Here is a 27,488-nt window from a genome sequence, read left to right as displayed (position 1 = left end):
GGATATATGTACATTCATAAAGTAGGACTTTCAGAGTGTACGTATTAATGTCATATAGATGCAGGGGGGGGACTGTCTGTTACAATGGCCAACCACTGTAGGAATTTTAAGTGCAAGCTGAGGTACACCGCCGTTGTGAGCCGTCGCTAACCACTAAGAGATCCTTCCAGCCCCCACAAATGACTGAGTGGGTGAGAGACCGAGATAGGCTAGCCTTGGCCTAGCTTAGCCTCGCCTTACACAGCACAATTTAGCTTAGTGTTTTATACATTTTATATTGTGGCAATTTCTTCTTCTACTTACGTACTACTAAAGTAATCAGAGTACTTATTCCACCACTGCTGACCGCCTGAGTGCACCTTGAATTCTCACATAGCCTGATCTGACAGCTGTTGTCATGGCAACTCCTCCCGTCCCCCCGTCCCATCAACATCTACATGGCCACCGCACGCTAACAGACGAATGTCATTTTAGTGTGAGCCGAGTCACCTTCCCCACCTCTACGCCTCGTGCACCTCTCCACCCTCTCACCCCCCCTGTGAAAGCCTTGTTACCCTGAAGTTTGTCAACTCCATATGCTGACAGCTCCTCACACTTACATCAAGTGTGTCAACATGTCAGACAAGGCCATTATCCTGGCAGGTTATGATCAAGTGTGTGTGTGTGTGTGTGTGTGTGTGTGTGTGTGTGTGTGTGTGTGTGTGTGAGGGGGGTATTTAGGACTAAAGTTAGTTTATCACATGGATATTTGAAAGACACTTAAAAAGAATGACACTTTGAAGACACTTTACCCTCCGCCCCGAACGTGAATCTCATGAATGTAGTTTGGAGCGTTGCTGCAAGGCACAGTAGGGGCGAGATCATTTAGCGACCTACAACTGGGTTGCAACCTGGTCGGTAGTTTTCACCGCTAAATCACCTGTCGGTAGATTTAGCGACCCAGTCGGTAGATTTAGCGACCCAGTCGGTAAATTTAGCGACTCAGTCGGTAGATTTAGCGACCCAGTCGGTAGATTTAGCGACCCAGTCGGTAGATTTAGCGACCCAGTCGGTATATTTAGTGACCCAGTCGGTAGATTTAGCGACCCAGTCGGTGAAAACTACCGACCAGGTTGCAAGTGCAACCCAGTTGTAGGTCGCTACATGATCTCGCCCTCTCTCGCAAGGCATGAGGGAGAGCGACAGGCAGGGAGAAAAAAAGGTGCAGGGAAGAAGACAGAGAGATGGCTGCTCCTTGGGTCCCACATTCTTCCCACCCGTCACACGCTGATGTCAGAGCTCCCTGGCTCAGGCCCACCAGCTACACCAGGTCACAGTTCACACTTGTTTACATTCGCCTCTCATCCCCACTGTGCTCCCTGATCAGGCACCGGCTGGGACGACCGTAATGCTTTTTGAATTTACTTTACTGGAGTATATCAAATTTTCAGTACTTTTACTTCTACTCCACTACATCTCAGAGGCAAATATTTTACTTTTACCCCACTACAATTATTTGTAAACTTTAGTTACTAGTTACTTACTTTGATTAGTATTACAAAACATACATTAACCACTCCCACCCTATACATTTCGGCCATTTGAAAATGGCCAAGCTTACAATGTGTTGCAATGCATTGTGGGTTTGTAGATCGGCTATTTTCTAAATATTTGCATACATTTTATACGTTTGAAAACTTGTGAAATATGACATTCTGCATAATGAGTACTTTCTCCTTTTGTTACTTTAAGTTAAAAAAATTATACCAATACCTTTGTGCTTTTACTCAAGTATATTTTGAATTCCAGACTTTTACTTAACAGAGTATTTCTACATTGCAGTATTAATACTTTTACTCAAGTATTTTTTCCACCACTGCCCTGAATGGTATTTTATTTTCTCAGGAGGTTCTGTACAGATGGAGTGGTCATTGTGGATGGCTCATGTGTTGAACCGCTTCTGCCCCATTACCTCCATCCCTACCAGGAATAGTTAGGAAGAATCAGGGTGTCCTCTGATCTCTCTACAGCTGTCATAGGGAATGGTCTGCTAGCTACAGTAGTAGATTCACAGGCCACAGCATTTTGGTTTCAACTGTAATTAAACTATGAAGGACTACTACACTAATCTTTATATACATAGTACTGTAGCTTAGAATACCTGTCGATGCAGAATAAATGCATGAAGGGTGTCGTAGTTTGAATACAACACTAGATAAAGGATATATGTACATTCATAAAGTAGGACTTTCAGAGTGTACGTATTAATGTCATATAGATGCAGGGGGGGGACTGTCTGTTACAATGGCCAACCACTGTAGGAATTTTAAGTGCAAGCTGAGGTACACCGCCGTTGTGAGCCGTCGCTAACCACTAAGAGATCCTTCCAGCCCCCACAAATGACTGAGTGGGTGAGAGACCGAGATAGGCTAGCCTTGGCCTAGCTTAGCCTCGCCTTACACAGCACAATTTAGCTTAGCGCTAATCTATTCCCCAGTGTCCCGCGGCCGTCCCAGCCAAGACTTAGCTGTGTGATGGGAAGTAGCTCTCTGCTGGGGAGGGGGACTGTGTCTGGCTAATGTCAGCCAGCGCTCAGCACTGTACGAGGATCGTCATGCTCAGGGACGTGCTGGCCATTGGGAAAAGCGGGACAACTTCCGAACGGCCGGTTCATTCCCGGCCGGTCCAGGCCGGCCATTAGGAAAAAATTAAAAATAAAATGTCGGCCTTCGTTCCATTTTGGGGGCTGGGTGGCCAACAAAGTAAATCGTCACTGTCGGGCAGAAACCTTGTATCTCCAAGTTTCAAATGTATACATTTTTTCGCAAAGCAAAGCCCTGCTTCATCATACAAGGCTGTTGCACAAAAGTAGTGAAAACAGCCGATCTACAAGCACACAACGCCTCGCGGTGCGAGGCGTTGTGTGCTTGTAGATCGGCTGTTTTCACTAGTTTAAATCATTTTTTAAATGATAAATACAAAACGAACGGTTTTGGACATACAAGTTTTCCACCCGACAACGACGAAATATAACTCATGTACAGTAATTGTTGGCCCACTGGCTTGTCACTTGTCATGATCCGAAATGGCAAACTTTTGAGTAGTAGCAGCGCTATAGAGAGAGAATGAGGGCCTCTCCAACTCTTTTTCCCGGGCTGAATCAGGGGCCTAGCACGTCCCTGGTCATGCGCCAGGGAAGACATGTTTACCGAGCGCTCCGTGTTTTACGAGCTGCTCTTCTCCTTCTCTTCCCATTGTTCCAGCTCCCCTTCCTTGTCGTCATCAACCTCCTCCTCCCTTGCCCTCCTACTCCTCTTCTTCAGTGATGTCATGGAGGGGTTTGACGAAAGACTGAGAAATGGGATTTACTACTGCTGACATGTTCACTCTCTAATGTTGCCTCTCCCTTCTTATGTGTCCTCTCTCTCCCTGCTCCTTATTTCACACTCTTTTGCTCTTAACTCATACAGTGCCAGGCGACTTTTAGAGCAACTTTCTCACTATGGGCTTCCCTGCCAAGTGACTTTGGGCGACTTTTACTTAGAAAAAAAAAAAAAAAGATTTCTTTTTTTTTTTTTTTTTAATCTTTTTGGACCCCATTAAATCTAGTAAACATGATTTCAATCGCGATTTTGCATGTTCCACCCCCATACAACCCCATCTTTATACAGGGCAGCCATCTTTGTTTACATAACATGTAAAACATAATGGCTATTATCTCAAGAATGCCTGAACGGATTTCCAATCTTTTTTTTTTGTTTGAAAGCTGTGAACAGCCTGCACAAACATGGTGCATGATCTGTGCATGGGTGTGCATGATCTGTGCACTACAAATTACATGGAAGTCTATGGAGAGGGCTGGCACTAATGCCACTCGAGGGCATTTTTAATTGGCAGTAAGTGAGTCAAGTTTATTACCATATCGGCAAGGGAATGCGTCTTGGTGTGCTCTGGATAAACGGTGGACATGACTTGATGTACACATGTAGGTCTATAGGTCGTTGTAGTTTTACAGCAGCAGAAACAGAGCACTTTATCTGTTTATAACAGGAGTTCAAAAAAGGTTTCCATGCCAAATTGCCATAGCCTGTGGCTGAGCCTACCTATTCCAAAGTGGGGCACACACCATGCGTTGTTGTGAGATCAGCTATTTTCGTTTTAGAAATGATTGACAATTACTGTATGGCAAAATAGGAACACCTGGTTGAAAGTGGTTCAACAGACACATTCATTGTATGAATTGAATTTAAATGTAAATCATATTTTTGGGTATTTTTTCTCCTTTCTAAGTAACCCCATTGGGACACCTGGCCACCAGGTGTCCCAATGGGGTTACTTAGAAAGGAGAAAAAATACCCAAAAATATGATTTACATTTAAATTCAATTCATACAATGAACTTAGAACACACTGGGGTTTAGAAAAGACCTGAGACATGCGTCGAGGCTATCATCAAAACTGGCCCACCATCATCCTGTACTTTATCTACGTATCATATAGAAAATCCTTCAGTCATTGATTTTGATATAGACATTGTATGTAATCTCAGTCTCAAGAGGATATACAGATTACTACTATCACTGCTAATGATATTACTAGTACTACTACTACTGCAACCCTGGCCCGTCACTACAATTATTTTCATCTTTCCTCCCAAAGTCTTTCTGGCAGCATCTGTTCTGTCCTCTATCACTTCTCTCAAAGGATTGTGGGACAGGTGGCGTCTTTGCCCTCCGCCCCGTCCTGGGCCAAGGTGTCCACTCAAGCATGGAAGACAGGAATTAATGTGCCATACACACACACGCACGCACGCACGCACGCACGCACGCACGCACGCACGCACGCACGCACGCACGCACGCACGCACGCACGCACGCACGCACGCACGCACGCACGCACGCACACACACACACACACACACACACACACACACACACACACACACACACACACACACACACACACACACACACACACACACGCACGTGCGACTGCGTCTGTGTGTATTTCTAAGGCCTGGCACTTGACAAGGCCGAGCAGTTTAAAACCTCCATCAGCAGGGATGATGGTCTCTGGTAGGGCCGTCATGCTGTCTCACTCTCATTATTATGCTTTCACCATCTTCTTTGTGCTCTCCTTTCACCCGTTATGTCCTGTTTCTGCTACATATTGTATGGTTATGAATGGAATGGAATTGTAATGTATTGAATTGTATTATATTGTTCTACTAACGAGGACCTAGAAAGAATAGAACTGTATGGATAGTACATATCGTAATATAATTGGCACTTGTCAAATAACTACTACTAATGACCAGTAGACTAGTGGTACAGTAGTTAGAAATATAATTACTTTGTGGTAATCTTAGCTTTTCTGTAAGTTTCCTTGTGATGAACTGACACACTCTCTCACTTCTTAACGCACACGCGCACGCACACACGTACGCGCACACAGCTGCTTCACATAGCCTACATTCCCCCCATTAGCCTGTCCTATAGAGCTCGCACTCTCAGGCTGATGGGTGTATTCATCCATCCTAATCATCTCCTGCACACCTTCAGACCAGCTTAATAACTCCTCCACTCACTCCACATGACTCCACCATCATCTGAGTGGATCATTCACTCTCACCAGCTATCCAAACACCCCCCCCCCCCAATATCGATAGCGAGCACACACACACACACACACACACACACACACACACACACACACACACACACACACACACACACACACACACACACACACACAGATGCAGAGGCATGCAGGTATAGCAGATATAGACATTATGCATACTGACAGACAGACACAGGCAGACACAATCAGCACCAATGTTGACTTAGCTTTTATCCATTTGATCCGATTGGCAATGTTGCTAATAGTGCTGGTGATGAATGTGCTAGCTTGTTAGCGTGTGTGTGTGTGTGTGTGTGTGTGTGTGTGTGTGTGTGTGTGTGTGTGTGTGTGTGTGTGTGTGTGTGTGTGTGTGGGCTTGCAAAGCTATCTTTGTGGGGACCTCATGTCCCCACAAAGATAGTACAATCCTTGCACAATACCTTGTGGGTACTTATTAATAGGTCCCCACAAGGTCTTTGGGGGTTAGGTTAAGGGTTAGGGTTAGGGTTTAGGGTTAAAATGAATGGAATGTCCCCACAAAGATAGTAGACTATGTGTAATGTCCCCACAAAGTAGAAATTGCAAACCTGTGTGTGTGTGTGTGTGTGTGTGTGTGTGTGTGTGTGTGTGTGTGTGTGTGTGTGTGTGTGTGTGTGTGTGTGTGTGTGTGTGTGTGTGTGTGTGTGTGTGTGTGTGTGTGTGTGGATGGATGGATGGATGGATGGATGGATGGTTAGTTGGTCTGTAGCAGTGTCCATCATTAGGAATGCAGTATAAGGTTGATGAATGAAAGGTTCTCTTCTCTTATTTTAGAAAGCAACAATCGGTTTCAGGTTATGTCCTGGACCACCAGAGGAAACAAAGTTCTTAGTCTTGCACTGCTGCTTGGTGTTAAAGTGCTCCCTATGCAAGCTACAGTCCACAGAAATTGCAAATGCATCCACTGACTGCACCTACTACAGTACATTGACGATGGTAGTTACAACAGGCAGTTTAACTTCATGCCCAGAGCACACACGCACACACACACACACACACGCATTTATACACACATCACCTAGCCAGTAGTTCATGAAAGGCAAACAGACCATAGTATTCTTGCATCTAATTTGGTTGAGTCAGAACCATTAGTTTCAACCCCCTTACTCTGTACTTTTCAAGTCAATGAAGTAACTGAATTGAGTTACTCTAAATCCCAACTCAGAGAATCCACCAGAAGAAATCGATCACGATTGTGTTTGCACTGTGCTTTCCTGCTCTGCCTTTCTGTTCTGTTCCAGCATTATAATCATCAAGAGGGTTTCTTTGGCACTAGCAGTCTCATACAGGTACAAGCTCTGAAATGCTAGTGTGGCAACACAACACAATAACATTAATACTGGATGTGATGAGAAAGAAAAGTAAAACAAAAGGTGATAATATAATGCAATTAATTAAAAGGAATGAGATAAAGATATAGGAACCACATTACCAGCTATTTGGGAAGGCTTATGACCAATTTATGCTTTTCACAACGAGTGGCGTTGCATGACGAAGGTGATGTAAACATTTTATTGTCCTTGTTTATAGGGATCAGACAGCCATGTCTGCAAACAAATATGTAACATTTTACTTAAAGTATTGGGTCTGTAATGCATTATAATCACATTTATAATGTATTATTAATGCACTTATGCTTTGTAACGCTCATTATAAATGTTAATAATTATGCATAACTTATAATTATTTATGAGGTATTTTTAAGTGCTGGTCGTCATAATGTATTATAACAGTATGAACTGTTCTCTATAGCCTACCTACAGTTTGAACAGTTCTCTATAGCCTACGGTATGGTATGCCTATTCCCAGAAGGAGGGTCAAATGCACCATGACATGTTTGTTTTGGGGCAGATATTTTCCCTATCACAGCTCATTCTGCTCCTTGTCACGGCCAATACAGCATAGGCTCTCTTTTAAAGTGGGCGTGAGAGAGGGACTTGAAGGGAGAGTGAGCGAGAGAGCTATAAAGAGCAAAAGATGCAGACAGACAAAGGTACCAGAATCAGTGAGAGAGCGAGAGAGTATTGGGGGAGTTAAATAAAAATGTCAGTTGGGGGGGGGGGGGGTATGTGGAGAAAGAGAGGTGGGGTAGTCGGGCAGGGAGATGTGGAAGTCGAGAGAGTGAGAGAGAGTTGGAAGTTGGACGAGCGAGTGAGTTGGGGTTAAAGTTTCAGGTTCCACTTAGCCAGCGAGTGCCTCCGTTGACCCGTAGACAGAACTCTCACAGCTCTGACCTATCTGATTGGTAGAGGAGAAGGGAGGAGAGAGGGGGACTCACACACACACACACACACACACACACACACACACACACACACACACACACACACACACACACACACACGCACACGCACACACAGAGTCAACCCCTCTGTGTGAATATGAGAATAAAGGAAATGGTTTGTTAGCTCCGCGGCTGCTCTAAGGCTCTCGTTCCTTACGTCACCCCTCCCCTGGATTTCTTTTCCCTTTCCCCCCGAAAAAGCCTTCCACGCTGGGGGCCCCAGCTCTCCGGGGCCGGGGCGGCAGGCTTCCCTCGCCTGCCTGGAGTTGACAACCCGCTCCTCGTGTGCAGCCAGCTAATAGGCCCTTTAATCAGGGCGCTTGTCATATGCCGGGTAAGGCAACCCCAGATGAAAGGAGAGTAGGATTCCAGCGGAAAAAAGAAACGTGAGCAGGAGAGAAAGAGAGAGAGCAGAATGGAGGTGAGAGAGGAAGGAGAGGAAGTGGGGGGGCTTCTGGCGTCAAATCAAACTACACCCAGATAATATTATGGACACGTTTATTATTTAGTTAGAACTTTATTTGAATTTGAAAGTACCGGTATATTATGGGCATACAAGTAGTTGATCAGAAAATATTTTGAAATTGCATTATTAATTGCTGCGCAATCAAATTAATCAAAGTTTTAAACAGTCCTAGTTTGTTTGAAACCCTGCATTGTTCTCGTTGCACTCTACTGTGTCACTATTTACCCTGGGTTCAAGGCATTTACTCTGCTTTCTCATTTGCACGTCACTCTGGATAAGAGCTTCTGCTAAACGCCTAAATTGTAATTATAAAACCAAAATGTTTGGCTTCTTTTTTTATTCCCAGAGTGTCAGTTAAGAATTATTCCACAGCAAAGCTATGTTGACATGTAGCACAATTCATTGTACATACAGTACATCATCGGTCTAATTTCTGGTGTACATTTTTTGCAATTGGCTTAGCCAATGTGCTCATTTGAAATACTTGCTTCTGTGGTCAAGCTTTTCTTAGTGCAGGGTCTCAAGGAATTCCACAAATCTCTATAAATATGGACCACACTCAGGACAGTTCAGATTTTTCAATATTTATTTTCACATGATGATTATGATGTACAAACAGCCAAATGTTTGCCCTCTTCAGTGGCTGTCTCACGTAAACAATTCCAGTACCAGAGAACCAATAACATCAGCGTACAACACCTGTAGTCCATTAACATAAATTAAAATGTAAAACCTAGTTAAACATCTGATTATAATATGCAATCTTTACATAATTTCTATAACTTGTCATTTTTCTTATAATTTACAGTATAAACAATCAAGAAAATGTCCAAATAGAAAAAACGATATAGGCTATAAAAATCCTAATTGCACAACCCCTAATTGCTCAATAATACTTTAGTTAGTACATTAGTTTCATCTAAGTTTGCTATTCAGATATTGCATCCATGCATACTAGAGGAAGTGAGAGGACGCTGGCGTCTTGGTTGCTCGCCGCTTCTCCTTCCTAAACGTAGCTTAGTTTATTGCTATTTCTTGTGACTTAGTTAACTCTGATTTGTTTTGTTTCTAGTCTTTTCTTTCCTCTATGCATGTATTTTTTAACGCATTTTTAACGCTTTTTTTTACATCGCCACCCCACGAAATCGGACAGTAGAACTTACCCGTTGGCTCCACCACCGATCCACCCACCGTAACTGGTGCCCTGCAATACTACTGCCACAGCGAGGATATACCTGGACATCTCTCCGTCGGTCCTGGCTTGGTTAGCTGGCGGCTTCAGGGCTAGCCGGCAACCAGCCCCAGTTCGTAGCGCAGCTTTTCTCTGTGTTGTCAGTGGGGGATACGGCACCCGGGATCCTCCCGGGCGGCCGGTTGTGCTGGTTAGTTAGCGGCTTCAGGGCTAGCTGGCAACCAGTCACAGTCCCCCCCCTGGGTTTGCTAAACCCCTAGCTGGCTCTGCTGGCTAACCACTGCCAGGCAGCAGTGCCTTGGCAGGCGGCGCGGCAGCTAGCTGCTAACAGCTACCAACAACAACACGCTGCCATCCTAGATCCTACGTTCACGGACCAGTCTCCTCGCCAACTCTTCACTCCTCCGGTGTCATGCTGTTGATTGTCGCGCTGTGCCTACTTTTCCATCTCTGGCCAACAAGCGTGCGGCCACCATCTACAAGCGAATCCAGGCTATTGCCCTTCGCCTCCAGCATGCCTATTAGATTCTCCGTCCCACAGCTTCTGGAACTCAACAAACTCATCACCACTTCACCGCACATTACAGCAGCCATCAAAACACACGGACTGCTCCGTCGACCCAGATACATTCACCGCAGCTCCCGCAGAAAGTTTCTCTACTCCCGGACACTCACTGACCACTCCATTCCTTCACTCTGGACACCCAACCGCCCCGCCCCCATCCACGTCACGCGTCATCACAACAACAAACCACACGTGTGCTCTGCCAATCTACGACCACTCACCAAAGCCCCCCCTCCCATCCGATATCACCCATCTCTCAAATTTGCATTATTCAACACCCGGTCACTTAATAAAAAAGGCTCAACACTCAGTGAATTTATAACGGACCATAACATTGATTTCTTCTGCATAACAGAAACCTGGCAAAAACCACAGGAATACATACTTCTCAATAAAACTACTCCCCCTGGATATGCCTATATGGACAAACCCCGTGCAGGTCACGCTGGCGGTATAGCCACAATTTACCGCCAACACTTCAAAACAATTCCCATAACCATCTTGACCCCCTCCTCATTTGAGCACCAGTCATTCAGACTCCCTGGCCCCAAACCCCTGGTCACAGCAGTCATTTATCGCCCCCCCAAACCCAACCCTGCATTCCTCTCTGACCTCTCAGCATTTCTCACTCAACTCTGTGCCATATCACCCTCTGTTCTGTTACTTGGAGATTTTAATCTTCATGTTGATTCCACCACCTGCAAAACTGCCACTGAATTCCTTGACATACTGAATTCTTTCAATATCACCCAACATGTTGATTTTCCCACCCATAAAAAAGGACACACCCTGGATTTGATTTGCACCACCGGAATCACCATCAGCAACCTCACCAGCTTCAAACTCTCCGATGCCATCTCCGACCACCTTGCTCTCACTCTGGACATTGACATCCCCGCCCCCCTCATCAAGCAACAGCGCCCCATAACTTTCCGGAACATGAAATCCATCCACCCCTCTTCTCTCTCCACCCTACTAACTGACTTCACCTTCAACCACTCGCTCACCCAGAACCCCTCCCCCGCTGATCTGGTAAACAGCTACAACAGTGCACTTTCCTCCTGTCTTGACCAGCTCGCCCCCATAAAAACAAAAACAGTCTCCTATACTCACTCCGCCCCATGGTACAATGACCACCTCCGCCAACTCAAAGCCAAGGGCCGGCAGCTTGAACGGCTTGCCAATAAAACCGGACTCACTATTCACTCTGACATGTACAATTCACACCAGCGGCAATACAGAGATGCCTTAAACAACGCACGCACCACCCACTACTCCTCCGTCATTCAATCCGGCAGCAACAACCCCAAGACACTATTCTCCACCATCAACAAACTGCTGAAACCCATGGACACCACCACCACCTCATTCACCACCGACAAATGTGAAGAATTTTTATCATTTTTCCAGCAAAAAATTGACAATATCCACACTGAACTGGCTACCTCGTCTCCCACCAACCCCCCCTCCCCCGAACATGGCCCCCCTCTCCTCTCTAATCACCCATTCCCCAACTTCACTGAAATCACCACATCCGACCTCTCCTCCATAACTTCAGGCATGAAAGCTTCCACCTCCATCCTCGACCCCATCCCATCCACCCTAGTCATAGCATGCCTTCCCTTACTCACACCCCTTATCACTAAAATAATAAACTCCTCCCTGTCCACCAGCGTTGTCCCTCCTGCACTCAAGCTCGCAGCCATCACCCCCATTCTCAAGAAACCTGGTCTTGACCCCAACACCCCCAACAACTACCGTCCCATCTCCAATCTCCCCTTCCTCTCAAAACTACTAGAACGAACTGTTGCCTGCCAAATCAAATCCCATCTACACTGCAATAACCTCTATGAAACATTTCAATCTGGCTTCCGTTCACAACACAGCACTGAAACAGCACTCATCAAGGTCACCAACGACATCCTCCGCTCCGCTGATTCCGGTTCCCTATCCATCCTCATCCTCCTGGACCTCAGTGCCGCCTTCGACACAATCAATCACTCCATCCTCATTTCACGCCTTCACTCCTCCCTCGGCTTATCTGGTACTGCCCTCAACTGGATGAAATCTTACCTCTCCGACCGTCAGCACTACATCTCAATCAACAACTGCACATCCTCCACTGCCCCAGTCACCCACGGCGTCCCTCAAGGCTCTGTGCTCGGTCCCCTACTATTTACCATTTACATCCTACCCCTTGGACAGATCCTTCGCCATCACGGCCTTCAATTCCACTGTTACGCCGACGACACTCAATTATACCTCTCCACCACAACCATCACCACAGCCACCCAATCCACCCTCACCAACTGCCTCACAGAAATAAAGACCTGGATGCAAACAAACTTTCTTAAACTAAATTGCAATAAATCTGAAATCATCATCATCGGCCCTGACTCCCTCACCCGCTCCACTCAGGATTTTTCACTCACCATCGACGGCTCCCTGGTCAAACCCTCTTCCCGCATCCGAAACCTAGGTGTAATTTTCGACCCCACCCTGTCATTTCTCCCCCACGTAAATAATATCACTAAAACAGCTTTCTTTCACCTCCGGAATATTGCCCGTCTACGCCCCTCCCTGACTTTCTCCGCTGCTGAAACCCTCATCCACGCATTCATCTCCTCCCGACTAGACTACTGTAACGGCATACTTCATGGCATCACCTCCAAAACCCTAAATAAACTTCAATATGTCCAAAACTCAGCCGCTCGCCTCCTCACCAGCACCCGCTCCAGAGACCACATCACACCTGTCCTCCATGACCTCCACTGGCTCCCCGTCAAACAGCGCATCCACTTCAAACTACTCCTCACCACCTACAAGGCTCTGCACAACCTGGCTCCCCCCTACCTCTCCGACCTCCTCCAACCATATGCCCCAACACGCTCCCTCAGGTCCAGCGAGGATGGCCTCCTTGTGGTCCCCAAGGCAAAGAAGAAAACCTGGGGTGACAGGGCTTTCTCTGTAGCCGGCCCCACACTCTGGAATGAACTCCCCAAGCCCATCAGAGATGCCCCCTCCCTCCCTGCCTTCAAAACTGCCTTGAAAACCCACCTGTTCCAAATTGCCTTCCCCAGTTGACTTCCTTTTTAACTCTTGTTTTATTCTTGATGTTTTTTTGAATGTTTTCTCTTTTGTACTCTTTCTATAATTTTTATTAGTATATTTGTTCCTAATAAAGTTGTTTTTAGCTTCCCTCCCCCTAGCCCCCGTAGGCCCAATGTTAAGCGTCTTTGAGTATTAAGAAAAGCGCTATATAAGTCCCAGATATTATTATTATTATTATTATACTGAGCAAGATTATGTCCAGCATGTTTGTAGTGTGACCAGCTCGTTCCCACATAGAGACCTGACAAGTGTCCACCCTAATTCTGCCCTAATCAATAAGTAACAGTCAGCCTGCCACTCACACTACCATAGACACCACATGCGTTGGATTACACACCCACACCATTAGTGACACACACACACACACACACACACACACACACACACACACACACACACACACACACACACACACACACACACATACTCAATTGGCATGCAAATGAGCGGATTGATTTGTTAAGTGACATTTTAACGTCCTTACAGACAACTCTCCATAAGTCCTTAAAAAGGTTTTTTAGGGTCTGTGAGGTAAGAAGGAAAGCGCTCGGTGGCACCTCGTTAAGGCCGCAGTCAAATCCCACCTTCAACCAGACCATAAAGCTTGACCACAAACCACAAGATTGAGGGTGCATGTACACGCACACGCACACGCACACGCACACACACACACACACACACACACACACACACACACACACACACACACACACACACAGCACGTCACTCCCAGGCTCAATACAGTTAATGCAGACCAATAGTAAGTACACGTTTAGGTTGGGTATAATAGGGTAGTTCAAGATTGAAAAATAAAAATAGGAAAATATGGGGAATGTGACTTATTCCATGTACAATGGTCTTATTCTGATGTATAAACCCCTGGGTTAACCCAATGTACTTGTAAGTGCACAAAAATACTGTGGAAGTACTTTGTGAAAATCTCCCCATTGCATAAGAATCAGATGTACTATCATACAGTATTTGTGTTTGTTGTATCATAACAGCATTTTAAGTTAATTGGGAATTCAGGAGATTTTAAGTGAAGTGTGCAGTGTTGTCGTTGCTGATTAATGCAATGGTAAATGGTTTACAATAATATGTTGTACCTGTGCGAATCATAGGCTTGTACAATATAACTCCAACCAAGTGTATTTGCATTGCAAGATTTCACAGCTTTCCAAAGTCCAGTCCCCACCTGTGTCTTTTTAACCACTTAAATCCTACAGTATATACTTCATTGAAGGGGGTCTTTACTTGGTTCCAAGTTTTTCCCCTTCATACCAAATGTCATTGCCAAATATAGCCGATCATGGGACGCCCAGCGACCTAGTGGTTAGTGCACATACCATAAGTCACCACAAGCAGCCGACCAGACCATTTGCTGCATGTCACTCCCCGACTCTCTATCCTTGTTTCCTGACAATCTATCAATAAAAGCAGAAAAGCCAGACAAATAATTTCTCAAAAAAACAAACAAAAGCGCAACGCAACATTTTGTAGGCGAACGTTGGTTTATTTTAGCTGAATATTCACCTATTATTGCATGCCCAGAATAGGTGTTCAAGTGTCTAAAGTGGCCTTGATCGAGGCATTAGGACTTTTATCTGCCCTCCCACCCTGGATAAGGGCTTCTGCTAACTGACTGCTATGTAAAACAGACTAGAGGATATTTGGGGTGTTTGTGTTCGCTCTACGCCTCTAGCTTTTTCTTTTTCCCGTAACATCTGTAGGCAGGGTAACCCGAGACTCAACAGGGCAGAGAAGGCAGGTTCATTATGATGTATTTTCATTGGAATCCACAAACCACAGAAAACTGCCGGCCAGCTCAATAAGCATGAAAGCAAATTACTCCCAACAGCGTTTTCCTGCACGAGAAATGCAAGGACAGGAATCATTCATACACAATTGAACATGCTTGATGGCTTTGATGGGAGAAAAATAGTTTTCAATCTCATTTTGGTGTTTGAGAAGTTTCATTTGAAATGGACACACCCACCTTTTTAAATAAATTAGTATCATACGGAATGATTCTTGGCATGAAGGTTACGAGTAATCTTAAGACTTAAGACCATATTGGCCCAAAATATGTTTTACTTGGGAGGGCAAGTATTATTATATTATACTGACTTTGCAAAATAGTTTTTCAGCATTTTAATGGTTTCCAGGAAGACTTTTAAGTTTTTCTGTCAGCTATTAATATTAGTAAACACTACAACAGGAAATAGAGTTGGACCTAAAATATTGTATGTTGTCATGTTTGAAAAGATGTTTTTATTAAAACATTTATGTTGGAGGATATCATCTAATACTAACATATGAATGAATTTCACACATTAAAACATTGCATTTTGGAACGAAACGCTTGCTTAACTGACCGTTAATGCAATACGGTATTACTGTCGCCTTACAAAATCCAACAGCACAGCACAACAGCAACAACAACAAAAGGGACTCCCTATTTTTCACAACTGCACTTTGTCAAAGCTACAACAATAGACGTGCAGGGATTTCCACCGACTTCCACCCCCTGCCGAGCATTTACATAAAGGCACGCTAAATTATTCATTAATTATCCCGGCGTCCCCCATGGTTGGTGGATGACACACACGCTAGCTACTAATTGGCCCATCAATAACCCCGCGACTGGGTTTCCTCAGAAGTGGCAGCTCATCCCACCTCAGGAATCCACTATCTGCTCCAGCCTTCTGCTGCAGTGTGCAGACAATGTGGAGCTGCATTTGGGAGACACCAGCACATCTGCTCCACTTTGAGGTTAGCCGGTACATATGCCTGTGTTCTGTAGTGCTATGGACATATACTTAGCATACGGTGACCAGACATGCCGCTTTGTCCGGGATTGTCCCGGGTTTCAAGCTGTGTCGACAAGTACTATCTGTAGAACACTAAAATGTCCCAGATTTCAGCATTCACTACCAAATTGTCCCGGTTTTCACCGCAATTAAAATAAGGCTAATAATATAATAATATACTACTGTTTTCAGTTCTTACATAGACGTTCTTCATGTTTTGTCCCACTCATTACTAACCTAACCACCATCCATGTTCCGTGTTGAACGGTGACGTCACTAGGTGTTCTAAGTGTTAAAATAATTGGTCCCCTTTCTGATGAAAGAACCTACGGTATGATGCTTTTGCAAATATATATTTCTCCACTTCCTGACAAATAACAGTATTGGACAAGGTTTCCACCCGACAGCGATGATGTGTAACTGTGTTGGTCAAGTACAGTGTGAATATTTCAATTAACATACTTTTAATCTAACAAAAAGGTCTGCATTCAACAACAACCGCAGCAGTCTTGGGGTTATATTACTGTAGATAAAGGCAATAGAACACGATTAAAATATGATTAGTGTAAGCTACTTAACGATGGACCGTGCATGCAATCATCTTTTGTTTATTTTCCCCCAAACAAACAAATGACTAAGCTCTTGTTTAACTGTAATTTTATTCCCTCTTTCCCCCTCCAGTCTGACTGCTGAGCAGCTGAGTCTATGGGGTGGTGGGGGGCGTGCGTGTACACAGACTCCAGACTGTTCATCTCCCTCTGAGAGTGTAAATGTGGACCAGTAAGGGTCAATTTATGGTCTAGAGTTAAATGGACACTCTGGATTTGACTGTGCACTACGGAATCCACTCTGGGTTTTCTCTGCTTTTAAGTGCAGAATGAAAATGCTTTGAAGAGACTCCATCAAGCCAGTTTACAGCACGGCCCCTCAGGCGCAGCCAAACACTGTCTGAATCACTGGGTAGAGTCCATTGAGGTTGAAGTTCTACTCAACCATGACTACATGGGCCACTTTCTGCAGACAGATAATGATAGACCAAACAAATACAAAGATCTGACATGCACTGCGATTCAACCACTTGTATTACCGGGACACATAAGTGTACACGCACAAGAATGTACTGTAATAGCTCGCTTATACACACAATACCCACCACACACACACACACACACACACACACACACACACACACACACACACACACACACACACACACACACACACACACACACACAGCTCAGTGATTACTACTGGGCCTCTTTCTGGAGACAGATACTGACAAACAAAGCAAACACAGACATGCAAGATGCACACGGTACATAAGCAAGACTTTAAATATACATGCATGCAAATACACATAAGGGCATACGGTACTCACACATACATGCACGCACGCACGCACGCACGCACGCACGCACGCACGCACGCACGCACGCACGCACGCACGCACGCACGCACACACACACACACACACACACACACTACTTAACTATTACTTCAGGGTCTTGTTTCGAGATGCCCAGTCATTAATTCAAACTTCACACACACACGCATCAGTCCCTTTCCTCTTTTTTGCCCTCCCCAAACAAATGGTAGACGCTGGTGATTAGCATAAAGGCGTGTCTCTGGAGGGGCGGCCTGCTCTTTGTTTGGCGTGTCTGACTGACAGGAGATTGCAGAGCACATTAAATGCCCATCAGACCCAGCATTAGTTTTAGAAACAGCAGAGCAAGGCCCGTCAGAGGTCAGTCTTAGCACATAATGAACTGAGCTCATGCACATGCTCTCTCTCTCATACACACACACACAGACATGCACACTTAATGAGGCAGCATACATACTGTACATACATACTTACAAATACATGCACACACACACACACACACACACACACACACACACACACACACACACACACACACACACACACACACACACACACGGCCAGGTCCCCAGACACCCATGTATTAAATTGACTTTGAGTAAAGAGGCATTTCTCTGTAGTATTAATAAAAAGTTCTGCCTGCTGACACGGATCCTTTCACATAAAAGACACACTATAAGTGTGCTGACATCGTTAGGGACAGACAGGCAGACTGAGCCTCTCTGTGGCTCCTGAGACTTTCTGTTTATCTTAATGGATAGTATGCTTTTTACTCCCTATTTTTCCTTAGTTCCCCTCCTTTAACAGTTACCTTGTGGAGTGGAGCACACTGAGGGAGGGGACCAATCTCTCTCCATCCGCAAGCCCAGTCCAGACCAATGACTTGCAACGCCACAACTTGCAACCCCTTGCAACAGAATCCTAAAACTGTGGTTTGCAGCTGGACAGTCCACATCCGAGCACCAAGTTGCAGCCGAAGGCTGTTTCCACAGCAATAAGTGATAAACAGAAGGGGCCGCCCCTAACATGGACTGTGACAGACGATGACAGACTGAAACATCAAGGCCAGGAGCAGAGATAGCTTACCAGTTTCCATAGCATGTCATCCTATTATATAATAATATTTGTATATAGCTTAGCCTACTCTTGTACAGAAATGTGAAATGGGCTATATATACACACTCTCCTTTCTCACATTCACTAGCTCTATTTTTCTCTCCCTCTCGGCAGGTGTGTGCTTGCAGTTAAAAAAAGAAAAGAAAAAAGACTCACGCTAGACTGTGTGCGACTCAAATAATTTCATTAAAATGTGTATGAAATAGTACAATGGCAGAATAGTGTGAGCAATTCTTGAGTTTGTACGCCGATCTGCAACGGGGTAATTCAGACCGCTGACAGTGCCTGCAATATTCTGTAATGGTTTTGTTGCGTAGATGTTTGGCATATATATATATATATATCGAGGATGATCCAGTGTGCTTGCGGACATTATTGTTCTTATAAGAGCAATATTTGTAACAAGTCAACTAAGTTCTCCACCTATGACAAATATCCTGCGTACTACACAGTAAAACTGAGTGTTAAAATAACTGTGAAAACATTCTCCCATTTCTCCACTCTTGAGACCTTTCGTTGCTTCTGTTGCCGCAGAGTTTTCTCTGGGAAGCAGAAAATACCAGAGGATTCTTCAGTGATATTTTTCAGGGCTCTGATCATTGAATCATTATGCAGGAACTTTGCCAGTTCCACCATCAAAGACTCTGCCACTTCTGTCAAGCCAACCATCAGTCAACACAGTCTGAGAAAAACACAGAGAGATGTTTATCTGCCTTATATCTCTGTGAGATACGGTTGGTACAGAGGACTCTACTATATCATTTAGTCACATTTATGGATGCGTTTTATATCTGTGGATATGAAATCTAAATCTTAAATGTGGCCTTTGACATTTCAAAAGACCAAAAGCCTGGCCTCACAGAAGCAAGCAGTCCCACGCTGTCAGAGCAAACGTGATGCTAACCTTGTCGCTGACAAAGTCCAACTGCCTCCTTTCCAGAGCCTTCCGCCTTGATTGAAAGTTGTAATTAAGCGAGTGGGGAAGCGAATTAGATGCAGAATGACCTGTCAACAAAGTCACATTTAAGTGAGCGATGCGCTGGCCGCGGCCGTAAAAAAATCTAAATGATATAAATTGCCATTTAAGTGCAGCGCGGGCTAATGTTTTGTCACAAATTAATGTGACACAAGGCAGCAATGACAATCAAGGGCCGTCTCATTCTAATTTGGACGTGTTTAGAGGAGCTCTTTTGTTCGCCGACAGCTTTACACAAATTAACACAATTGCCTGTTTTTACGAGGAAACCATAAATGTTTCTCTTCCCTCCTTTGCCGGCTAATGAGGAGAGAAAACAGCTTGTATCTCAGTGTTATGGTGATGCACAGACGTCCTCAACAACAGTATGGCAACATGCTGCTCCAGTCCACCCACCATAAGGAAAGAAAGGAAACGGAGTGGGAAGCCTGAAATGGTTCCCTAATGAGCTACAAGAGCTCCTATAATGTCTTGATGTTTTCAAATGATCGGCCGCGGGGTTTGCGTTCGTTTTGGTTCATTGTAGAAGGCACGAGGCCTAGTCTTGTTGTCGTGGGAGTAATGAGAAGAAAATTGTGTGGGGTTTTTTGCTGAGGAACTCATCTTTGAGTGCAAGTGATTAGAGATAAGTGTGGTTTGATGACTGGATGCAAAAATGACCGTGAGCATGATTAAAGACTTCGACAGTTTTAGGATGTAGCATTCTTTTTTGCCTGTAAACAACTTTGTATTGTGTGGCTGTTATTGCCTGTTTTACACTATATTGAGCCATTTACTCCCTATCTCATTACCTTATATAAGGTAAACCTTTATTAGTACAGCGGGGGAAATTCATATCCAGCTTTACCCAGCTGATGGTTGCTCAGAGGTTCATGAGTGATTGAGGGGAGCTGTTATCAACTCAAGCCCCCGTCTGTTCTGGTGGTTCTGTGAATATAAGTACCATTAACTGTTGAGCCTTTAAAAACAAACCAAACAATTCAGTTTGAGTGAATAACTGAACTGCATTGTGCTGGATAATCTAGTTCTGCTAAACCACACTGCTATATGTGCTGGACTAAATTAAGCTTATAACCCTCTGTTGTCTCCCTAGGCTCTGGAGAGTGAGTTTGTGTCATGCCAGCTCCACCAGTGGATTGACCTGATCTTCGGCTACAAGCAGCAGGGAGTTGAAGCCGCCAGAGCCCTTAATGTCTTCTACTATCTGACATATGAAGGAACAGTCAACCTCAGCTCCATCAGCGACCCCATGCTACGAGAGGTCAGGAGGGCACCCCCCCCCCCCAACACACACACACACACTATATGAAAATCACAATCTGCATCAACATTTTCAGATTCACAAGGGGCGAACGATGAAATGTTTCTGATCCGTGACCCAGGCTGACAGCTCTTTGTACGAACTACATCCTGTCTTTAGTTGGACATTTTTTGTCGGCGTACCGACAGAATCGTTCAAATTGTCTCTCTTTTATGCTTAGTCACGACACAAATTGCACAGCCGTCCCAACAGAAATGACATCATGCTCAACACACAGGATACAAATATTCATTTTTCCTTTTTGTCTGAACATTCCAGAATACCTCAGAGGAACATTATTCTGTGAATTGTTCTGGTATCATTTGGAATAGAAAAAACAATCTAGAGCGGTGCTTTATCCCTGACCAGCAGATTGACATTTTATTTTGTCTAACCAAAAAGAAAATAAACCATGTTTTGTTTACAATTTGGGATATATACACTATATATAATTGTATATGCTCTATATAATTATAATAATAATTATTATTGTTTTGTTTTATTTTCTTTAAACATCCATCCGTCCATAATCACACAGCCCTAATACACACTCTACACCCTAGACATACTCGCTGACACCTTAATTGCTGCACTGCACGATTGCTGATTCAAGTTCCTGGTTCACTCGTGATGTGTAAGAGGAATATCCCTTAAGCATACTGTACTTTAGCTTTCGCATTCTTAATCTGGATACATTACTGAGGCATGCATCCGTTTATTACCTCCACGCTTTAGGGGAGATTATCGATGCCATTAGCCGTGTTACATTGGACAGTAGTGGTGTGCTAGATGAGAGCTAATCTAACAGTCTGTCGGCACTGGCAGCGGCAACTGCTGAGCAAAGCCTTTCTCCCTCCTGTCTGTGATACCTCAGAATGCACTACACCAAGTGCTCCATTTTAACGCCTTAAAACCTCCCCCTGCTGCTTTCATCTATTATTCATCCCATTCACTTTAAACCGTTACACACACACGCTCACACACACACGCACACGGCTATGCCCACCCTAAAGCAACAACACGTAACACTCTTCTAAAATGAAGAAAAGAAAAATACTAGCCTGCTACAGGCTATAAGTGCTGGCTGACATCTCCCCCAGAGTGTGGTAAAGGGGCAGCTAGCCAGAGTGGTTGTTGACCCCAATCTAAAGATGGAATGATACTCCCAGCAGCCATACTCTATGCGTATACAGTAACTATCTGGAGGTGCCAAACGTAACAGTCTCCCTTTTGTGTGTGTGTGTGTGTGTGTGTGTGTGTGTGTGTGTGTGTGTGTGTGTGTGTGTGTGTGTGTGTGTGTGTGTGTGTGTGTGTGTGTGTGTGTGTGTGTGTGTGTGTGTGTGTACTTGGTGCACGTGCATTGTAACAGAAGCTTTAATTTACTACAGTTTTCATAGCACATTTTATGAAGTGTGTGTATGCATTTGTCTCGTAACTTTTTTTTTCTGACCCTCATTCTAAAATATTCAATGTGTATGATATGTGTATAATGGTGTGTGTGTGTGTGTGTGTGCGCGTGTCGTTGTGTGTGTGTGTGTGTGTGTGTGTGTGTGTGTGTGTGTGTGTGTGTGTGTGTGTGTGTGTGTGTGTGTGTGTTTCCTGATAGCATTAAGCTGTGGATGGGGATGAGTTGGGCTGTTTCTCTGCCCTTCATGCTCAGTGAGTAGAGCATTGCGGGCACCCAGGGCAGAGCCATGATTTATCACCTCATTCACCCTAATTCCCATCCAGATGTGCTTTGGCCTTTAGCTACGACGTGCACATACACGCGCACGGCGCCGCACGCACACACACACACACACACACACACACACACACACACACACACACACACACACACACACACACACACACACACGTGCACGCACACACACACACACACACACACACACACACACACACACACACACACACACAGACACACACACACGCGCGCACACTCTCTCAAACAACCACACGCACATGCAGATTCATTACCAAGGTGCAGTGGTCATTTCCACACCCCAGGTCCATTACCCCAGTCTCCTACTTAACACACACACACACACACACACACACACACACACACACACACACACACACACACACACACACACACACACACACACAGCACCAAATTGGATCTCTGACACTCCCCTATTTCCTTTGAGCCGCTCCGACAGCCACGCGATTGATAAATCCTCGCTCGGCGCAGGGGGGTGCCATCAGGGCACGCTGCATGTGATTTGAGGTGCATTATAATAGCACCACCTACCCCATCTCCCTGGCTGTAATAAGCACACAGACCGTGCATGCATGAAGGAGGGCCACTCTTCAGTGTGCACAGTGACCACATATACAGTGTATATATCATATATACATATAATGTGTATGAATAATAAGAGAGTCCATGATCTATATATATAAAAACACCAGGGACAATGGCAGTTTCATAACCGAGGGGGGAAAAAAGTAATGGAAATCACAGAAGTCACTTCCACTGTTCCCATTAAGCTGAAGGACTAAATAATAGTGTCAGAAATGTGGCCCTGGAGTTCCAGACCCTAGCTTATGGTTAGGCTGTAAACCTTTGTAGCAGTGCCATATCACGTGGTGTGGTGTAAAGCCTGCTTTGGCCCTATTAGAGCCGTCCCCACCACAGCAAGGGAATCCTCAGCAAAATGATCAACAGAACACTTAAAGGAGTAGTTCACCCCCAAAATGACTTTTTTTCTATTGATTAGTCACGCCATGGAGATTAGAGTTCAATAATATTTTTTGGTTTTTGTCACATTCCTAAGACATTCCTAAGTAAATTTACCCCCATTGATTCCGGATGGGGACCCGTTTCGAAATGTATTGTTATCACATTTTTGTCTTAGGAATGTGACAAAAAACTCCATGGCGTGACTAATCAATAGAAAAAAAGTCATTTTGGGGGTGAACTACTCCTTTAAGCCCTATCTTATTTTTGGCTGTTTGAACAAATATTGATAAATCTTGCCTTATGGGCGTCCTTGGCACAACACCTTTTCTGTGGCCAAACACATTGACGTTTTCATTGAGGTGAAAATGGTGGAGAACCACTGCTCTACATCTCATGCCGGGGCTGTGTGAGTGCAATCAGCTGTCTGTCTGAGCGCTGTAATTAGTTAAATAAACCCGGGGTAGGCAGAGTGAGCGCTGCATGAGGAGCTCGCTCGCTCTCTCCGTCTCCTGCGTTGTGTTTGTGCGGAAGGAAACGGGTCTGTCTGCGGAGTAGACGGAAACGGGGTACCAGACCTGGGCCCTGTCAGGGCCAGGGGCCTGTCAGGACCAGGGGCCTGTCAGGGCCAGGGGCCTCGCCTGCGTGTGGCGAGCAGCGGTGGAAAAGGTACTCAAATGTTTTACTTAATTAACTGCAATATAGAAATATAGAAGTACAATTCCGGAATTCGAAATGTACTTGAGTAAAAGTACAAAAGTATGGGCATCAAAATGTACTTAAAGTATCAAAAGTAAAAGTACTCATTATGCAGAATGCCCCATGCATTTCAAGTTTTCAGATGTATGAAAATCTTTAGAAAATAGCAGATCTGCAAGTTCACAATGCGTCGCATTGTGACGCATTGTGAACTTGTGGATTGGCTATTTTCAAATGGTCAAAATGTATGTGGCTGAATTGGTTAATGTATGTTTTGTAGTAATAATCAATATACAAAGTAACTAAAGTTCTCAAATACATGTAGTGGACTAAAAGTACATTATTTGGCTCCGAGATGTAGTGTAGTAGAAGTAAAAGTATTGGAAATTGGAAATACTCAAGTAAAGTACAAATACCTCAAAATTGTACTTAAGTACAGTACTTAAATTGACTTAGTTACTTTACACCACTGGTGGAGAGGGAAGTGTGTGAATAGGGGAGTGTGTGTGTGTGTGTGTGTGTGTGTGTGTGTGTGTGTGTGTGTGTGTGTGTGTGTGTGTGTGTGTGTGTGTGTGTGTGTGTGTGTGTGTGTGTGTGTGTGTGTGTGTGTGTGTGTGTGACTGTGTGTGTGTGTGTGACTGTGTGTGTGTGTGTGTGTGTGTGTGACTGTGTGTGTGTGTGTATTTTCACAATAAAATACGGAGTGAGTGAGTGTGTATTGTATTCATCACTATATTTCTATGGGTGTGTGCAGTGATAGGGAGGGGGGCAGTCTGTCTGTTGTCCCCAGAGTTCAGCTGTACTGAGTGACAACTGTTTCAGCCTGTGACCGCGGCTGTGTACTGTCAGGGGGATATGTGTGTGTGTGTGTGTGTGTGTGTGTGTGTGTGTGTGTGTGTGTGTGTGTGTGTGTGTGTGTGTGTGTGTGTGTGTGTGTGTGTGTGTGTGTGTGTGTGTGTGTGTGTGTGTGTGTGTGTGTGTGTGTGTGTGTGTGTGTGTGTTGGGAAAAGTAGGGGATGGCGGTTGAGGGGCAGCTGGTTCTATGTTCCTGCCAGCCCTTACTTGGCAGCTGTAGGAGAGGACACACACACACACACACACACACACACACACACACACACACACACACACTTTTACAACACCACACAAGATTTGCATAGACCATGTGCTGATACGTGGATTTGTTTGTACATACAGTATGCATGTATGTTGTATATGTGATTGACTATTGTACTGTAAATATACATTGGATATATCTCTGTACACATACATGTAGAACATTTTGTGTCTACCCGTGTGTGTGTGTGTGTGTGTGTGTGTGTGTGTGTGTGTGTGTGTGTGTGTGTGTGTGTGTGTGTGTGTGTGTGTGTGTGTGTGTGTGTGTGTGTGTGTGTGTGCGTGCGTGCGTGTGCGCGTGTGCGTGTCTGACTGACGTGTGTGTGTGTGTGTTGGTGTAGTGTTTGGAATATCTCAGGGCAGATTAGAGAACACCGGGGAGACCACTGCTGTGTTTTTGTAGACCATGATTACTTCCTGTCCTGCGTCTGCCGTGAGTCAAACCCCATCTGTGTGTGTGTGTGTGTGTGTGAGAGTGCGTGTGTATGTGTGCATGTGCCCCTCTGTGTAGAATGCCCGCCCACCTGCGCATGCATGTGTGCACTTGTGCATGGCATGCCTGCACATCTGCATTGGCTCTTGAAAAAGAAACACGCCCTCCTCTGTGCCGCTCTCCTCCTCCTCGTCGTCTTCCTCCTGCAGGGTTTCCCCCCTTCTTTCACATTTGATTACGGAAAATCCCACAGCCGTCACCCGGCAGCGACAATACACAGAGCTCCGTCTGAATTGTCCAGGCTTTGCGTAATTCGGCAGAAGACAGGAGAGTATACCCACGCGAATGAACCAGGCTCCAACACGCAGCCACAGTTGCAGTCTCCACCACCGCCGGGCCCCTGCGTCTTCCTTTTCCCTCGGACAATTAGGCTGAATATTTTCATAGGTTTCCCTGTACGGAGTTCAACAGGTAGAGCATGTATACTCTGCTAGGGGTCTGAGTTTGATTCCCAATGACTACATTCACATTGTGGCCATTGTACTGTTACATATACTCAGGTGTGTCGTAGGACAGACTAGTGGTGTAGGGATCCCAACAACTCATGGTGAATCTGGAACTTCCCACCCACCCTGCCTGTAGCTCTGTGGTTAGAGCATGGCACTAACCCTGCCAGGGATAGAGCTTTCATTTCCATGTGCAGCTCACTGGGTGGGTAGAGCATGGTGTTGTCAGCAAAACCGTAGTCTCGCGTAGCCAGACAAATATTCCACAATATCCGGAATAATAATGTATCTCTTAGCAAAATTCACCCCTACGGAGGAGTAGCGCGGCAAAAAAAAAGTTTATCTAGAAAGATGGATAGATGGAAATAAAGTCGGACAAGTACCATAGTCTCACACTAATGATGAAGCTTTTTAGGCCTGTTCATACTGTCTCTGACCACCAAACCTTTCGCCTGAAAGGTCCGGTTCAACTACGAAATTACATCAATCGCAACTTCTGAAAAGCATTACCCGACTTAGAGTTCGGAAAGCTGCACGTCGGAAAGTCTGAACTCTTCGACAAAAAGTTTGTTGGTCGGAGACAGTATGGACAGACCTTTGGTGCACATAGTATGTTGCTGAGCTGTGATTGTCATAGCAGCATAAACCGAGCTGTGTACTCTGTGCTGTACATGCACGTAGCAGTGCGAGCTGCGCTGTGATTTTATCTATTTTTTGGTGGACAGAGATCCTTATGGATGATGTACTGTACATACAGTACATACAGAGATACATACAGTTACAGAGCTACAGACAAAACATGTCCAGGCCCTAGATGGCTGCCTCCATTGTAAAGTGCTTTGTATAAATAGCAAGCACCCCAATCACACAACGTTCTGCTCGGTGTTATCAGTACTAAAACGCTGTCCTAATTTATTCTATTCAGTCAGGAGAGCCACCGTTGTTGTGGGTGGATTTGCATGAAAGCGGGATGTTTTACACGCCGGGCCATCGTGTTGAGTGTCTGGAGTAAATCAGCGAGCTGGCCCGGGGGTGCGTCAGAACCCAGGACCTTCAGTCATTTAAATGTACAGAATATAGAGAGGCTTCATCAGTCACGGGCCAGCACCCCCAAAACAGATTGGCCTTGTAGAAGGGCCCCCCACTCACATAATCACCTGAGCATTACATTGGCATATAGGGATAGGACACCCTGACCTAGACGCACCCAC

The 27,488-nt window shown here is 45.0% G+C and overlaps 1 protein-coding gene across 5 annotated transcripts in view; it reads left to right on the top strand.

Moving 5' to 3' along the window:
• The window catches only part of lrba (LPS-responsive vesicle trafficking, beach and anchor containing), a 359,744-nt gene that overhangs the window by 288,163 nt on the left and 44,093 nt on the right, over positions 1–27,488 (top strand). For all 5 annotated transcript variants that reach the window (XM_080722061.1, XM_080722063.1, XM_080722062.1 and 2 more), the window contains one exon: positions 20,634–20,801. In XM_080722061.1, the coding sequence (XP_080578187.1) occupies positions 20,634–20,801 (168 nt within the window). The remainder of the gene's footprint in view (positions 1–20,633; positions 20,802–27,488) is intronic.

The sequence above is a fragment of the Nannobrachium achirus genome (assembly GCF_963921795.1).
Source record: "Nannobrachium achirus genome assembly, chromosome: 3".
NCBI lineage: Eukaryota > Metazoa > Chordata > Actinopteri > Myctophiformes > Myctophidae > Nannobrachium > Nannobrachium achirus.
The sequence above is the reverse complement of the archived record's forward strand: the minus strand, read 5'-3'. Positions and strand labels throughout refer to the sequence as shown.